Source organism: Hippichthys cyanospilos, chromosome 8 (assembly GCF_059441005.1).
Source record: "Hippichthys cyanospilos isolate Australia breed blue-spotted pipefish chromosome 8, RoL_Hcya_1.0, whole genome shotgun sequence".
Lineage (NCBI taxonomy): Eukaryota > Metazoa > Chordata > Actinopteri > Syngnathiformes > Syngnathidae > Hippichthys > Hippichthys cyanospilos.
In genome coordinates this window covers 10,301,354-10,320,255 of record NC_142376.1, presented here as the reverse complement: position 1 = coordinate 10,320,255, position 18,902 = coordinate 10,301,354, and the positions used below count along the sequence as shown (strand labels likewise).

Below are 18,902 nucleotides of genomic sequence, written 5' to 3'. Positions count from 1 at the left end.
GGGATTTTGACTGGGAAAAAAATTGAAAATAACAGCAATATTATTGCCACACTCAACTAAATGTTAATACTCCTTCTGAGATGTATCATCATTGTTATTTGTGGCGAGATTCACAGTGTTGGCACAGATTGTATTATTTGAATACAGCCACCAATTCTTTGCATATAAGACAAACTGCCTTTTCTTTGCATTGTATGAAAAAATAATCGTGTGTCCACTGCAGGTTAAAAACCCTGCACTCCGAATCGACCTTTCTCTTACCTTACCTTTTCGCCATAGTTCCATTTGTTTTAGGGCTGTGTACAGGAGTTTTAATTTTATGTTTATTTTTTTTGGAGGAAGGGGGGCTGTGTGTTTCAAATGGGTCAGAAAACACAGAAGTGTGGATAGAATGTCATGTTCAATGCATGTGTAAGTCTCGATCCCGTGGTCAGAAATACTGTGCAAAAAAAAAAAAAAAATCATGCATTTCGACTATTGTTGTGGGGGGCCAGGCAAAATGTGGAAGTGGGCCGGATTCGGCCTGTGGGCTGTAGTTTGGAAACCACTGCTTCAAGGACCTGAGACTGTGTCTTACAAGAGGAGCGAGTCACCGCTGCATGTGGTCACAAGGCATCTGGGAGATATTGCAAAGGAGGATATTCTAAGCCTTGTCTATAATATCTGAGCCAAGGGAATATACACAGCCACTGCTGTTCAAAACTGCTGGCTCTGTGCTTTTTAGAAAATCTGGACAGTTTATTAAAGTGATTTCATATTCACTTCAAATTTTATTTGAAATAAATCACTGTGAATTTCTGTAATTTTAATGGTACTTAACTGAAACGGGCTAAGCATTTTTCTAATGCATGTTTAAAAAGAAACCGTATTTACAGTCACAGTTTGAAATAACTACAAATTTGTCCAATACTTTTTGCTGTTTCATGGATAGTTTTAGGCTTGACTTGCTTATGATGCAGCACCACCTCAACATAATGACACTATGGTGACACTATGAAACAATATGAATGTGTTTCATGTTTATGTAATGTTCTTCAACTTCAACATAATCTAGATGATTTAGTTTGTATATAGAAGTGCTCCAATTTGGAATTACAAAGTGTTATTTTTTTCAGAATCATCTGTGGTTGGATTGATTGAATAGGTGGGTTTTCAAGGTAGCTTTTTAAGGTAATTTTTAAAATACCGGTAGCTTAAAATGTGGGACTGATAAACTGGCTTTATACCATCTTCCAAATTCTCTACTCAAAAAATTCCCAAACTATCCGCCCACATCGTTCCTCTGGGCGTGGCTTCTTTTTGAAACAGATAAGAAGCAAAGCTCTTCCTTTGGTTCGCTCTCTTGTTCCTGACAAATTCCTTGGAGCCCGAGATCAAATGTTATTAAACTCACAACTTCAACATTGAACTCAAAACTCTCCAGACGTAGCATCTTTGTACGTAATGACTGATTTCAAGAGTTTCAAGAGTTTTTCTTGTCTGTTCTTCATTTTGAAACTCATCCTAAAACAGACATGGTGCTTCAAAAAGGCTTTGAGTTTAATGCAGGGAATTAAACACAAAATGCAATCAATTAATTAATTACATAAATAACTGACCATTTTTGCAAAAAATCTTCCCATCAGATGAATTAAAACAAGAAACACTTGGCACAGTAAAATTGAAAATACATATCCGGTAATTGTGCTGCTCAAAAACACAAACTGTTCTGCTTGATGGAAGCAGTACTTATTTAATATGCCAAAGTACTTTAGCATATTCTAGAAAAAACTTCTGTGGGATAATTTTAAGCGTCCATCCCGCCTGCATGTGACAAATGCATGTCAACTATAATAAAAATCCAGCCTTCATCTGGCTCGAGGTCCTGGACTTGCTTGAGTTGTGTGACTTGCTCGTGGCATTGTCTTCTTCTCGGCTTAGGCTGTTATGTAACTTCGTCTCGGTTGTTCAATGGGTGTTGCGGGGTGTTTTGATGTATCTAGGTTGAGCCATATGTTTGCATGAATAGGAAAATGTACTGTATAATGTATATCTATTGATTGATTCATCAATATACATTATACTTACGTATAATAATAATATATATTTGGTATTGGAAGTATACAAACGTGTATATTTACCCGCCTAGGTATATGTAGCAATGTGCCATTCATTCATTTTTAAGGTGCCTATTTCAGAAGCATTTGAAGTACTCATTCAACAAACTCACAATGATGGCTTCCGCGTGTAACGTTGCTAGTATAAGACTGGGCAAATCATTTTTTTATCTTGGAAAAAATCTCAAAACTAGCTCATTTATGTGGAAAAAAAAAAAAAATACTGAAGCAGAACAGAAAATAGAGAGCAGTGGCACCTGAGACGGAGCCAAACTGCATCTTCAAATACAAAAGTGAAATCATTCTCAGTAAAGTAACCTCATTCTACTTATTCTTCTAAAGAATTGGAAGTATTTCAACATGTTAACGTTGTCTGGTGACATTCGGCCAAGCGTTCAAAAAGCAATAAAATTTGCAACAAATACATTTTATAAATTTGACATCGGTTTATCTTCGTGTCTGTTTATTGACACTAAATGTAAAATATATATCTATGTTGGAGAAGCACAACAATCCAGTTAAATATCATGAAAATAATTAAAAATAATTTGACTCATAATTAACTCTTTGCATCTTGCATGTCTAAAGCTGGATATGCGATACCTAAAAGAATAGAGACTCCAAGAATAAAGCACACCACCCAATAGAAAGCTATTTCTGGTGCATGATACCTCAACTGGGATGAACCAGCCAGTTGTATTACCACTTACATCAGTAAAAACGGAAAAAAAAAATCATACAATTAGGTGCAGCTTTAAAGCTATCCTGTCCCTCTTCCTCATCCAGGTCCACGGTGGGCTTCATGGAACCTTGGGGTGTTCATGTGCATCCGCTGTGCTGGCATCCATCGCAACCTGGGCGTCCATATCTCCAGAGTCAAATCTGTCAATCTGGACCAGTGGACTCCAGAGCAGATGCAGGTACACACCAGCAGACACACAAAAGCACAAATTATAAAGTTGATACCTCCACTGAGCCGATGGCACGACTAGGAGAGTTCTCTGCCCATCAAAATCATTTAATAGTTAAAATATAGCAAAGACAACCCACGGGTTAATGGCGGATGTTGAGCTAATTAAACGATTTCCATCCATCCATCCATCCATCCATCCATCCATCCATCCATCCAACCAATTTTAAAGCTGCTTAGCCCCTCAAGGGTCTCAGGTTTGCTGGTGCCTATCCCAGCTGGCTTCGGGCAGTAGGCAGGGGAAACGCTGAACTGTTTGCCAGCCAATTCAGGGCAGTTAAATGATTTTCATGAAATGAAATGAAATTTATGAAAATAATTTTTGTACTGTACAGTATAACCAGCATGTCTCCATGATTTATTGACTTGTCATTCATATACATACTGTATATAGTATGTATATTAGTGCTGGGCAATATTATTGATATATTGCGATATAAAGCAACCTATTGCAATACGATGTTCAGTTTCAAATATATCACGTATCTATTTTGAAATGCCTTTTTTTTTTTCGTAATTTTTCATTAAAAAAAAACAAAAAAAACAATCCGCTTCGGTGGCTTCTGTATAATGATTTTTGTCATATTTTGAATCGTGTTTTGCATGTAAATCATTCCAAGCACTTCAAAAACACCACATTGAACCTTTCAAGTGAGGTGATGTGGCGGTGAAGGAGGAGGGCAAACAGCACAAAAAGAAAACATACAACGATAACATTTCCTTTGTTTCCACCGTTGTAGTCACATATTGGGCTTCCTTTTCCTGTTCAATTTGTAGTTTGTAGTAGTAGTAATTAATAATGATTTGTAGTAAGCTCCTTTATATGTTCCCGGGGAGAGCAATAATATCGTCCACCTCCTCAATGAGAAGCCATATTAACGAGTTGTAGAATGTCATGTTGCGTTTAAACCAAATGAGAATTTTGAGATTTCAAGTTTTGTTTTGTTTTATATGCTAAGTCATTTTCATAATTCATTCATAAAGGAAAAAAAAAAAAACAGAAGCCACCGTATCTCGATGTTTCACTGTATTTGATAAATTCTAACAATAGACAATACTGTACATAGATAGACAAAAGATTTCTACTTGGTTTTGTCGTACTTTTTTCATCAAAAGACCTCACAGATTTGTTTTGTTCCCGGTTGAAGAGCAAAAATGGCAGAAAAAGACGAGTACAAAGTTGTACGCAGTAAGGCGCTTGCTGCAAAGTGCTACCTCTGTATTCCTGCCACATCAATGCCATCTGAAAGAGTATTCTCAACTGCTAGGGATATATTAATACAATCAAGGTCATGCTTTAAATAAAAAAATGTTTTTGAAAAATAATGTTTAACGTGCGCTCATAGATATCAGCGGTGTGTGGATTCTGAAAGAGAATAAATAGAATTTGCCTGTTCGAATAATTTCCTTCTGGTTTTTTCTGTTATTGTGTGTTATTATGTGTGTGTGTAAAACAAATCAATTGTCTCCCAAGTGTGTTCTGTTTGTGCGCTCCATCCCTAACTGCTATCTGCTGGTTCAGAGGAGAACGTCACTCTGAATATTACTAACAGCTCTCAGTGACTAATTATGGACAGCTGATTAATCTGATGTGGTCTAGACCAGTTATCCTGACCATACATTTACTTGTCCCAAACTGAGATATAAGGTAAAATGTGTATTTAGCTCTATTTTGTGGCTTCTTTTCCATCTTAAGAATAATATCTCAATGTTTTCTGTTTTCAGAGTATGGTGGACATGGGTAACGGTCGGGCAAAACAGCTGTATGAAGCACACCTTCCCGAAAACTTCATTCGGCCTCAGACTGACCAGTATCCTCCTAATGCAAACCACTTGTACTTGGTGTTTTACATTTATCCATTTAAATTGAATTTTACTGCATCCCGAATCTGTCCTTTTAGCAACTTCTACACATCAGAGGGTAAAAAGTCACAACTGCTGAGGCATTAATGCGCTGCTTGCTCAGAGTCTGAATAACAGTGTAACAATTTGCTCCTTTCTGCTTTAAAAGATGAGCCATTTGTGTTGTTAACACAGTGACAAATCTTCATATTTCCATCAGCAGGCTGAAATGAATAATTACACACTTGGAAATGGTGTTCTAATTATGTAGCTTTTATCTTGTTGCATGTGTCTGTCATTCTTGACAGAACAGATACCCGAATACCGGATTTGGTTAAGTTCACAAAGTGTGTTCTATCTTACCAGTGGTGCTCTTTGTCTGAACGTCTCGGTGCTACCGAAGTGTGCAGAGAGGCCTGAGGATCTCACCTCTGCTATATGCGGATGATATGGTCCTTCTGCGACCTTCAGTTTGTGACCTATGTTGCACTGATGACTGTTTAGCCGCAGGGGTGAGAATCCACACAACCAAATCTGAGGCTAGGGTTCACGGGAAAGGGTAAGATGGAGCCCTCCGGTTTAAGAGTGAATCATGAGCGAGTCATGTTCATGAGGGGTGGAAAGTTGAAGTTTGAGATTGATGGCGTTTGCAATAAGAGTCGAGCTTAAAGGCGAAGTTCTCAATTTAATGGTAAAGCTCTGGGGTAGTGACCTAAAGGACAAGGTCATTGAAACGAGCTACAGAACAGCTTTCCTCTGCAGGGTGTCTGGGATCATCTTTGGAGATTTGATAGGGGACTTGGTCACCCAGGATGGACTGTGCATCTGCTTATGCTTGCAATTATATTTTCTGTGTGGGGCTAGGATTGGGCTTATTCTTGGTTTGAGTATTTACTATGGTTTTAAAAACTTTCATCATACTGGCACTCAAAGTGCAGGGCGAGGAGACTTCTAAACAAGACAGGATATAATTGTTTGCTTGCAAATTTGAATACGTGCTGAATCTGTGAGGTTAATTTACTCCAATTAACAATTTTGGGTGAGCCGAGAGGGGAGGGCTGAGCAGTTAGACAGGGAAGATGGAGAGAGCAAGATGAGAGCGACATTCGTCGAGTTTACATGGAGCCTTTTATTCTGATTAGAATGGAAGTGAATGGCCAAACATGATGAAAATGCTCCTTATATAAACACCTCGATTGGAATAAAAGGCGAACGGTAGTGATGTCGTAAAGTCGTCTTTTTTTGCACTTTAAAATGGCAGCCTCCTACCAGAGCATGTCTATGATGGGATAACTGTATCAAGCACTTGCTTTCATAACAATATAAAACAGTCACCACTACTGTGCAGAATAGATGAATAAACTAATTTATGATAAATTTACTTGATATTTACATCAATCTCTGCTGGCCATAAGCCTGTAAATCCATTGTTCTGATTAGTTAGGCTGCACGTGCAAACAGTAGATTGGAAAAGACCTCGTAAACAGTTGACCAGACATCTTCAGTCAAAAAAATTACAAACAAAATAACAAAAAATGCCTCCGTGTTAACTTGGCTACAGTGCACACTCAGATGCCTTTTTTACTCTGATGATTAATTTGTATTCTAGTTAAAACAAAAAAAAATGGAGGCAGCAGGTACTACTTACCACTAGGACAACATGAGTAGCTGATGGGTGTGCTCTCCTCCACGCACCAGTGACTTCTCTGGATCAAAGCAGCTAATCATACATTTGGTTGAAATTACATGATATTCACAGTGGCATTTGTTAAATGTTGACAATTGAAAACTTTTGGATAGAGTTATTGTGCAATTTGACATGACTTCGAATGTGTAATGTGAGATGAAAACCAATTGGTGCTGAGTGGCAGTGCCGGCTGCTAGGTTACACACACTTGTTTGATTTGTGTTTTGTATTGCTTTTTTTATATCAATAGATATTCTTTTTTTTTTTTTTACACACACATATAGTGCAAAACTGTAAAAAAAATAAATAATGCTGACAGGCACTTGGCTGGCACTTCTAACGCCTTTACTGACTTGTAGTTTTTAACATGCCCATGCAGCATTTATTATTTCAGTAGAACTGTGCCATATCTTTTGTAATGAACCAAAAGCGACTTCTTTATTCTTGATCAGAGGTTGTGTTGCTAAGCACCAGGTTTTGGACAGAAATATTCTTGCGTACTCATCGCACTCAGCGTAATAGCACCAGTGTTCAATTTAACGATCAAAGTGTTAGCACACCCTCAGAGCAGAGCTGCTACTCCACATCAAGAGGAGCCACTTGGAAGTATTTTAAGACACCCCCCCCAAAATTTTCGGAATGTACAGACTCTGGGTGGGGCCACTGTGGAATAAGGGCGCTCGTGGAAGGAAAGCATAATCTTGCATTTTTTGAGTCATTTCAGCTTCTCTGAGGGCTAGTGACAGTCACCGTACAATAAGCTGACTAAAGTAGCTAAAGCACCAAAGGGGGTCATATATGGCTATTGATTGCCCAACATCCTTAATGTGTCCTTACCACGTTGTGAAACTGCCGCTAATTAACCTTTTTGTCCCCTGAGAGAAGCATTTGCACATGCTTATGAGGACTTTTGGAAGCGATTCACAAATTGCTGCAGTCATCATAATTGGTGTGAACTAGCTTTTGAATCATTCATTTTTAATTTATCGATGGCGGTCGAAATCTGTTAAAGTGACTTTGAAATGAATGGTGTGGCACAGTTGTTGCTAGGTAACGGGCAATCAACACTTGCTTTTCTATTAATGCATGTGGCACTGATTCCTTCAAAGTAGCCTGTTGGAAAAGACATACACACATCTCTGGCGGCAATAGCTATTATTTCATACATTTCATTTCACTTTCAAAGTGTGACATACTGTATTTTCCTAATGGATCTTTTAGAGTTAACCAGAGAGAATGGAGACAAAGAACACAACTTGTGTCAAAACTGGTCTTTTATAAAATGAGATGGGTTTTGCCTTTTCAGACCAATCTGCTCTGAGGAAAGCCTCTCTTCTTTGGCATATATATATATATATATATATATATATATATATATATATATATATATATATATATATATATATATATATATATATATATATATATATATATATATATATATATATATATATATATATGTGAACAATTTCATACTTTTAATATCCCTGCTACGCTTTCTATGCCAACAAAGCCAAGGGCTCACTTGGCACACAATATGCTGAGGAGCACTTCAGTTTGGCATTGACACTCGAAGCTCATAATGGATACACATAGTGCCAGTGGCTCTGAAAAATAAATCAATTTCAAATCCAATCGCTCTTTTTTTAAAAAAAAAAAAAAACAATGCCTACACGCCACTGGCTTTAACCTTCAATGTCATAAACTCACTGGAGAGGATCAGAGCCAAGGAGCTTCATTTATCAGGCGCGTAGGCTGAAATTTTTCACACACATCATTTGAATTCTTATGACACCCTATATCACCCAGAAGTAATTGTTATCCACTGAAGAGAAAAAATATATGTTCTAATTTTAATATATATGACCCATGTATTCAATTGTCAGTACCATATTCTCAGCACTATATTGCACACATAAAAGCCTTTAATGTTTTCAAAAGCTTACAATGACCCTTTAATCTGGTGCGCTTTATTTAGCGCATTAACTGTGAGTTTTCATTTTTGGGTATGAAAAAATAAAATAACTTGAATGCCATGTAAATTCTTCATTTTTTACCTCTGCATTTCAGTTATGAATGTATTTTTTACACATACAATTTTAAAAACAGCCAGTTTTAAAATTTGTTATGCTATATATTCTCCAATTTTGAAGAAATTTAAATGGTGATGGGCACCAAAAACGCAAGTTTTTGTATAAGAAAGTGCAATTTTATAAAATAAATCCAAAAACTGTTTTTAAATCAACAAAACAATATATTTTAAGGTTTTTAGCTGCAATTTCATAAAAAAAGTTTAATATTTAAAAGAATCATAATTATATTTTAAACTCTTGATAAATCTTGGACTTGTCTTAACAGTCTGTTAATGTAAATCAATATTCAATCCCCCCCCCCCCATTCTTCAGAGTACTTTCCACAAATTATTATTCTTAATTTCTGATTGAAAAGTTTCACTGATTTATCTGATTGTTTTGTTGACCCTTTAGGACAGTGCCATCTAGTAGATGAATAACTGAACCCCAGCCACTCCTGTAGCTTTTATTTTATGCGCCTTATATATGAAAACAGTTTTAAAATTCATTGGAGGCGTACACGTTTGTACACACGTTACAGCGGCAATTACGTTACAGCGTCTGAAAGATTCTTTTGTATTACTTCGTAAAGGACTCATCGATTGAGAAAGACATAAAAGGCCAAATGGTGGCTTGGCGGGGGGGGGGGGGGGGGGGGGGGGGGGCTTTAGAACGGGCTATTGAAAGCAAACACCGGTTCTCATTTGCAAATAATTAGATTTTACTCAGGTTATGTTCTTGGTCTTCAGTCTCCCCTGTAGATAATTTTGATATACACAGCTAAAGTTTTATGAAATAAAATGCACTCATATACAGTACATTTTGCTCAACACACTTACAAGCAGGAATGAGTCAAAGTAAAAAAAAAAAACACGTTTTGTTGAATTAATTTAATTTTCTTTCCTGTTGCTTTCTTTTTTTTATATAATCACATCGTATACTTTTATGCACTGATTCACCAATTAACAGCCAGTTGGTGCTCAATTTTCACAGACAGCTGATGCCATTTTGCATACTCTGATGTAACACTCATTCATTCTTATAAAATCTCAAAACAACACCACAAATATCTTTAAATTCATTAAGATGCCAAACATTTTACATTGTTGAGTTCCTGCTTGTTTTATTATTGGCTTGGGCACATGTGTGCATTTCATTTCAGGTAACTAAGTAAGTGAAAGGTATGGTAAACTGACTTCTCAAAAATGGTGCTACCTTATGCTGTGAAAGTAAAATTTAGTGGTAGATCTTGATGGCAAGAATCAATAGTCTTTACGGAAGGCAGGTTCTTTTCTGGTTTGCACTCAGTATAAACTACTCAGGTTGTGGGGTTTGTTACAATATCAAGGGGTCTAAGAGTGACAAGAGGTGCCCGCAGTCACCCTTGGCCACAACATAGCTTTGACCGTGGTTTCAAGTAGTTGGGACTAATTTCCTGCAACAATTACTCATGCTCAGGTCCGTACTTAGAAAGGTCTGCTACTGATATTAATTATTGATTTTTGGAGTCTTACTTATTCACATTCATCCATCCATTTACTATTGCCGCGGTCATTGGGTTTCTGGTGCTCAACTGTCAACTGTCTATGGGTAGTAGGTAGGGAACACCCTGAACTAGTCACCAGCCAATAACACAGAGAGGAACAACGATTCACGAATCCAATCACACCCAAGACAATTTAGAGTGTGTAATACACCTGACATGCATGTTTATGGAATGTGGGAGGAAGCCACAGTGCCTGGAGTGAACCCATACAGGCACAGGGAGAACATGCAAACTCCACACAGGGAGGCCATAGCGAGCTGGAATTGAACTCGGGACTCTGAACTGTGATGCGGATGTGCTTACCACTCTTCCACCGTGCTGCCCCCCATTCACCAACATCAAATGCTACTGGGTCTTCATACTCTTATTTAAATATTACATTTCATTATATTCATATGAATTACACCCTGCATAAAATACTGATAACCTAAAGTGTTGTGCTAAATTTTCAATGTTGAATTTCATTTTCATTTGAGAAATGTTTTTTAGTCCTGAACTGAAATTGTCAGGGCTGTGGAGATATTCATCCGTGACAAATATGAGCGGAAAAAGTACTATGACAAGGAGGCTCTGGCTACAGTTCTGGTAAGTATTGAAAATCAAATGTTGTTTACAAATGAGGTGTTGTATGCAACATACTGTGCATGTTACAATATTTGCCCCAAATCCCAAACCATTAACTGCCAATAGCTTCCAAGAGGTATTGCATTTAAATAGAATACCAAACAAGCACTTTTTAGAGTAATTTCCAAGTCTTGCCCCACTTTAACAGAACACAGAAAAAGGTCATTCATCACTTGCACGTTCAATGAGGAATACAAACTCTTATATATTTTTTCATGGACTTAATGTTTGTGTTGTTTTCATATTTTGTAATGTCCTTACTGAGTATCATAATCCCATCAGTTTAATATGATCTTTGGCAGCATTTTACTTGTCAAAATGCGAGTTTTGAGTGGGGCTCTTGGTTGACTGCCAGCATCCTCTCAAAAATCTTTAAAACTTTTCCTTGTACACATATAAATTTCCCTTTTAGCATGTATGAATGATCAGAACATTGAATGTGTTGCTTTAGAACAGGCTTCCTCAATATCTTGGCAAAGAAAGGCTGACCCATCAAAATGTCCTCATCCACCATGTTGGAAAATTTGCTTTCTAAAAGGGGTCCCTGACTCGAAAATGTTTGAGAACCCCTGGTTTACACTATATTAAGAATAAATTCAGTTCAAATTAGCAGCCGCCTGATTCTCTTATCTGTCAAAGTGCTTCTAAAACCCTTCAAATGTGAATCCTACATTTATTTAAATTTCTTTAATTAGAAATAATCTTGCTATGGCTCCGTTCTCATCCGATATTTATTTGATCACTGAATGTAGTTTTCTCATCTTGTATTTTCTGTCTTGTTTCCTTCATTCCTCACTTTGATTTCTCACATTTTTCATCCCTCTCTGTTTTCTTTGGCGTTCTCTTAAGCTGTGCCAGCAGCCAGACTGTGATCTCGGATCTGTTTCTGCCTCCCACTTTTATGCTGGCTTTTATATGCAAATTAATTATTAAATCCAAGTCATTATCACTTTAAGCACTAGGGTGTAGATGCAGAATAGCAGAGGAGAGGCTGGCTGGAATAACCCCCAGCCAAGCTTTAGTGTGAGAGCTATATATTTCTTTCTTAAGTAAAACAGTTTGTGTACGCTTGCTTCTTCAGTGGCAATACGCTCATGCTTTTGATTTTGTTAGCAGTATCCAAGTTTAAATTCTTTTTTATGGAACCCTAATGAAATAATGAAAAGTGTCATTTTTCTTAGTGAACTTTGTTGATACAGAAATATAGATTGAAATGACCTTTTAGCATCATATAGTAAACTGAACTTATGATATTGTGTATTTATGTGATAGGCCTCTTGTTTTTGGTAATTTGTCAACAGCAAATGTCTTTGCCTCAAAATATACCCTTCACCACAAGTACAAGTACTGTATGTAAGCATGAAAGTACAAGTACAATGCATGCTAATCAGCATTGCCAATGTTAGCTTAGTAGGAAGGATATCTTTACAATGGACTAATCAACATAGCACAACCCAACGACTGTTACTTGACTTTTGTTGCTTTAATTATAAATGATATAGAAAGGGCAATGTAATGCTGTAGTGCTGTTGCGACAACATATTTTTTTGGACACAGTTTTTATGCCAGTTGCAGCCAACTGATGCAACCAATCAAGGTTTAATCTTATATTTGTAATCGGTTTGTGACTGGCAGTGGCTGGCGATTGTGGCAATCAAACCCTTGCTGTCCGCACAAAAGACAACTGCACTACACTAAGGAGTGAAACTTCTTTACTTTGCGGAATTTCAATTGGATTTTGTTGCCTTGCAGTGTTAGGGATAGTCAATAAAAGATATCTGCATTATTGCAGCCACAAACATGGCTTCAAGTTTAGCGTTTCCCTCACAGTTTTAATGGAATCTAGCATTGCTATCCAGATGCACTGTGGTAAGGTAGGATGTTAAAAAAAGGCCTAAATTACGTATCCAATCAAATCAGATATGAAGGCCCCTCACATTCAGTGAGTGAGCCGCTTGGTGCAGGATACTAATATTGCTCTGAAGAGGCCGGGGTCATGGGGAGGTTTGTTGGATAATTTTGTGCTTTTTAAAATTCTTATGGCAAATACATTCTTCTACGGCATACTAATGGAATGTGTGGGATTTGAACAAGCACACATATTTTAAAAGAAGCAGTCAATTATTCATTGGCAACTGCTTAAATGTTATGCTTTGGCTGTTTTTTTATTTTTATTTTTAATTCATGAAGTTAGTTATTGTATTTATAATATTATTAGTATGAACCCATTTTTTCTCATTACAGCTTTGCTTATGTCATCTATTTTTCTCTCATTTAAAAGGGTATGGAGGAGACAAACAGATTTTGCTGTCCACGATAGAGTGCACAGGCATATTAAACTGAAAGTAATTGCCCATGCATTCGGAATAGAATAAGCCATTGTTAGTTACAAAATGGGAAATCCTGGAAACTCTATAATATTAAAAGCAGCACAATAACAAAAACAATAATACTTGTACCCTGCCCATGTGTGCTAGTGAAATGCTGTCTTGGTATTATATGGCTCTTAAGAAACACAATTCTGGAACATGAAGTTGAAATTGCAACAAAAACACACATGTTGGAGGTGAGCAATAGCTCTTTTGGCCATGACCATGACCCAGACTTATTTATGACTATTGTACTCTATTGGTCGAGCCAGCATTTGTCAGGTCCATGGTGGTCTTCCACAGTGCCATATTGGTCCAAGGCCACTGGGCCACCGTTTGTCAGACACAATACTTTTCTTTTTTCAAATTTGCCCATTCCGCCAAGGTGCTCTTGACCTTGCACTGTACTGTGCTGAAATAATTATAAAGAAGCAAAAGAGTTCACGTAATAACTTCGAAATGCAATATCCCTAAACAATATAAAAACCAAAAAAAAAGTTTAAAATCTTTTTTTTTCTCATGGTTTGAAAAAAAAAAAATCAGGCTTTTTAAATTGGTGTAGCTGTCAGCGTAGGGCCTAACTTGTAATGGGCATTTGTGTTTCTTGACCTGATCCTTAACTCTGGGTGCCATGTCAATGTGGCCACAGCAAGACCGATAAGAAGGATGTCACTTGACATGACGACATTCCCCATCATTGTATGAAGGACTGATGTGCTTCTGACTTTCAGATGAGCTCAGTATTGCACAGTATAGGCAGAATTACATTTTAGTTGTCGGATGTACTAAAGTCTAATCATTATTTATGTCTCACAAATCAATTAAACAGTAAAATGTATTGTATATCCATCTATCCATCCATTTTGATAGCTGCTTATTTTCACTAGAGTTGCATGCTTGCTGGAGTCAGTCCCAACTGTCTTTGCGGGCCCTAACCTGGTTGCCAGCCAATCAGAGAGCACACAGAGATAAACAACCATGACCTGAGAGGTCTCTTAAAATCTCCAATATGCATACCTGCATGTTTTTGGGGATGTGGGAGGAGAGACATGAGGAAACCCACGCAGGCATGGGGAGAACATGCAAATGCCATACAGAATGGCCGGAGCCGGAATCAAACTTGCAACCTCTGCACTGTGAAGTGGCCGTTCCAACCACTCATCCACCGTGCTAACCACCGTGCCTCCCATAAAATGTATAGCATAGATATTTTTGTTTGGCTGTAGTTTGTGACGATCTGGTTACCCTGATGATCACAATTCTGAGCAACTAACATTCGATGGTTGTTTTTCTTGTTGACTATGGAGTTAAAACATAGAACATAGAACAACCGTACATTCAGATATTTTCAGATATTTTCAGATTTTTTTTTCTTATTATTATTCTTGCCCCCTAATACGAGACATGCTGTAGCAAAATGAGTCACAATTTGCGCAAGCAGATTCCGACATATAACACAAAATTTTTAGAATTGCAAAAATACATTTACAATTTTAAAAACTGAGATTTCATCATTAAAAAGAATGACATTTATATTATTATATTAAGATTTGTACTATTCACTGATAGGATCACTCCCTATCCTCAGTACAGTGGGGGCCCACTGTACTCACACACATCCCTTGGCGGATCATGTTATGATATAATTGAAATATAACTCTTAAAAAATATACTGCAGCACCTGTTCTGTACCGTGCACCAAACTGTCACAGTCATCATTGTAATTCAAGTCTTGCCCTCTGTCCATCTCTCCGGTCAGTAGCAGGTTAATCATGGTCATCTGTGCAGTGTGTATATATGTAGGACTCTCCTTTATTGGCTTTTCTTTTTTATAGCTGAAAAGCTGACTATAACTTTGGCTCAACAAATGAAGAGCAGCACTTGACTAGCAGTGGGAAAAAAAAACTCATTTCGTTGGATTAACATTAATCAATGAGAATTTTTCTTTTTGTCAAACCCCAATCTTGTGCTATTTCTGAAATTTTCTTGCAGAAGTCAGCTGAAGGTTCTTCTCACTCCAATTCACCGTCCTCCCAGGCTGATGGAAGCAAACAGGAGGTACGGTTCTTTGTATTAAAGTGTGGGATTCAGCTTCTGACAATCTTTTAGAATAACAGTACTGGAACACATATAGAATTGGTGTGTTATGATTACACCAGATTGCGTACTTGCATAGTAAACACATTTTTCTATCTAATGTCCAACTGCAGGCAAAAAAAATGGCCTGTTTGTAAACCCTGTATACCATAAAATCCCTTAGCACATACAATTCACATCGACAAAACATTTGCATCTCGCACAACACTTCTGCGCAAGAACATAATTCCGACAATATCAAATGTTAAACTGAACTTTTTCTTCAATTTATTGAAGGAGCAGGATCAAAGGAATCTGCCACCTGGGGGTTTTAGGAGAGTGCACATTATATCATCTTACATTGTGTACACTTTGCTGTCACTTTGCTGGAGACTCTGCTACTGGATAGCTCACTAATATGTTCAAATTGTTCAAGTAGTTATTTATTTCAGTGTTTTTGAACACTACGCATCTCATAAAGAGTGGCGGACAATGTCTAGCTGTATGAATTACAATATACCGTCTACTTACATTGTGTGGGATAATGTGCTCTGCCTCAGCAAAGATAACATTTATTGCTTGAGTAAAAATCCTAGTGTCGTTACTGCCTAATTGACCAACTAAAATGATCAAGCCTAATTGATACTAACATATATATAAACTGGATCTCCCATTATAAAAAGACATTGAAAAGCATCCGCGTACTACAGTAGAACTCCTCTACAACGAAATCATGTTTGCAGACAGAAAATTTTCACAACAGGGGACTTTTTACTGTAGCAAATCTGTCTCAGATGTAAACATTAAAAAACATGTTGTGCAATCTACAATCTGACTGAAGTTAAAAACAAAACCATCCTACTAGCACACATTGGAAAAAGAAAAAAAGAAAGAAATTGCCAAATCTACAATTAGCATTCATTTTCATACATACATCAAATCATTTAGCTGTTTTTCATGTAACATTGTCTTTGTTGCTGACAAGCTACTGTTATTATGCTTTTGATGAGGGAAAAAAAGACATCCATACAATTGCAGTTCCAAATTGTTGTTTTGTTTTGTAGACAGCCAACTCAAGTGTGTCTCTAAAGAGACTAAATTGTTATGCAATTGTTATGAAACAATACAGACAGGCTGTATTTTTCACATGACCATGTTTGATATATTTTCTTTTAAACTGGGCTACAGATTTTCTCTCTTTACTCCTGATGGTTGTAGAAGTTTTTTATTTTTTTTGGTACAATGGCACATCTATCTATCTATCTATCTATCTATCTATCTATCTATCTATCTATCTATCTATCTATCTATCTATCTATCTATCTATCTATCTATCTATCTATCTATCTATCTATCTATCTATCTATCTATCTATCTATCTATCCATCCATCCATCCATCCATCCATCCATCCATCCATCCATCCATCCATCCATCTATCTATGTGTATACAGTATGATTTATGTCGGATAAACATCTTCTGTTAAGTAGTTCTTTCCCAACATATGCTGTTCCTTTGTGTGTTCCCTAATCTTGGAAAGATTTCATAATGAGTTTCCCCAGCTGAGCCTAATTAAAAGAAAATTACTTCCACATTATTATACAAGTCACAGTTTTCATACATAACTGAGCAAAAAAGATGATGTGTAGTATGGGATATTACAGTGTCTTGAAAAACAATGAAAACAATGCGATTAAAGCAATAACGTTTTAAGCATTACATTTGAATGTGTCATGAAAATAATTGCACTGTTAAAATATCATTATTATTATTATTATTATTATTATTACTTCTATTATTGCTTTTTGATGAGGAACTAGGATTTTTTGCCTTTTTAAGTCGTGGTGGTCTTGTCCGACTTGGTTCTGTGTCCCATATTTCACATATATGCATGATACAATATGTACATACAAATTTACTTTTTTTTAAATTTTTTACTGAGCACCTGCTCTGTGACTCAGAATATAAATGACTTTGGAATATAAGTCATTCCAGTTAAAAAAATGCACAATGAAGAAAAAAAAAACATAGACCTCTCTCCGGGGTACAAGTCAGCCAACTCTTCTATTTGTTGGTGGTACAATTCATGTTGTGGAGTCATAGGAAAATTTGCTTTCTCCACAGAAGGAACGTGAAAAGAAGAAATTTGAGAAGAAAAAAGAGAAAGACTTAGAAAAAGCTGATCGACAAAACATTAAGGTACCACTTTGAAGTTGTGGATTATTTTAGTCCAATCGCAAAGTAATTGGATATTGAGTTAGAATTTTAGTCAGAGAGCATTTGAATTTGAACAGGTTGTGATTGTAATGTAGATTCTCAATTTGAATTGACCAATTTGAATTACTTCCATTTCATGTTGAAAATGTCCTTTGTCGGAGGCTTTTTTTTTTTACTGTACATTTATCTACTAATTTCTTTATGGTTATGGGTAAGGACCGTGAGTACTGATACTTAATATGGTCATTGTGCTGATACCTTATTCGAAGTAATTAGTACTCGCAATGGAAGTTGAAACTGGTATGAGACACTCTTGGAAGTGTTTTATGACCATGACCTAGAAATGAAAAATGACAAGAATAGAAAATCACCATTTATTTCATGAGAGTTTAAGGCAAATGCTACAATGGAAAATTGAGATCTTTCTTTAAAATGATCTCATTGATATTTTGGGACATTCCTTCCTTCCATCCATCCATCCATCCATCCATCCATTTTTTTTGTTGCTTATTCTTACTGGAGTTGCAGGCTGAAATGTCTCCGGGCAGTAGGCAAGTTACACACTGAACTGGTTGTCACACAATCACCCAATCGCATGGCATATTTTTGAAAGTTTTATGTGTGAAAAGTACTAGTAGTATCACTATAATCATTAAACAAAACTACTCATTAAATATCAACAGCCATACTTTGTATTGGTAATCATGAAAGAATAGGTTAGGCTTTGTTTACTATCCTACTATCCTATTGTTTAATGTTTAATAGGTTAGGCTTTGCTTACTATCCTATTGTAAACTATCCTATTGTTTAACGATAACCAATACAAAGTATGGCTGTTGATTTTGGAAAGCAAATCTATCCCTCCTTATACGAAATATAATATAATCAATCCAACGTTGACTGAGGTGAGGTTTTCTTCCCAAATTAACAGCCTGTGGACTAAGGCTGGGATATATGATATGGCCTGTACTATCAAAGTCAATGTTGAAATGAGAATTTTACCAACACAAAGAGGTCCATATTTATTTTTACATGCCACAAATTGTCTCCATGCTCTCAGAACAAGGGCAGATGTTCCCTCTATCCTTGTTTGACACTATTGTGCAAGCACACTAAATGACAGGTTTTTTTTCCCTCAAGCTGAATTTACCTTTATGTGACCCAGCTCATCATCCATGCTCTTGTGTCCTAATCCTATATGTTCTAAAATGTAGATGCAAATGTAGATAAATGCGAATGTCGATAAATTCAAAGCATTCATTCCGCATGTGACTATTATTGACTATTATGCCACAGAAAAAATATTTGCACTGAACTCGGGCAGTCCCTAATTTTTAGTGACCTACATTAAAGATTATAACCTTATCATTCAAAATAATTGTATTAGTATTAACTTACCATGT

The 18,902-nt window shown here is 36.6% G+C and overlaps 1 protein-coding gene across 3 annotated transcripts in view; it reads left to right on the top strand.

Annotated features, from left to right (window-relative positions):
• LOC148420104 (stromal membrane-associated protein 1-like) overlaps positions 1-18,902 on the top strand; it is a 54,247-nt gene that overhangs the window by 8,588 nt on the left and 26,757 nt on the right. The window contains exons 2-6 of one of the 3 annotated variants that reach the window (XM_088421907.1): positions 2,883-3,016; positions 4,792-4,877; positions 10,723-10,798; positions 15,199-15,264; positions 17,407-17,481. In XM_088421907.1, the coding sequence (XP_088278033.1) occupies positions 2,883-3,016; positions 4,792-4,877; positions 10,723-10,798; positions 15,199-15,264; positions 17,407-17,481 (437 nt within the window). The remainder of the gene's footprint in view (positions 1-2,882; positions 3,017-4,791; positions 4,878-10,722; positions 10,799-15,198; positions 15,265-17,406; positions 17,482-18,902) is intronic. The other 2 variants (XM_088421908.1, XM_088421909.1) reach the window with 2 other exon arrangements.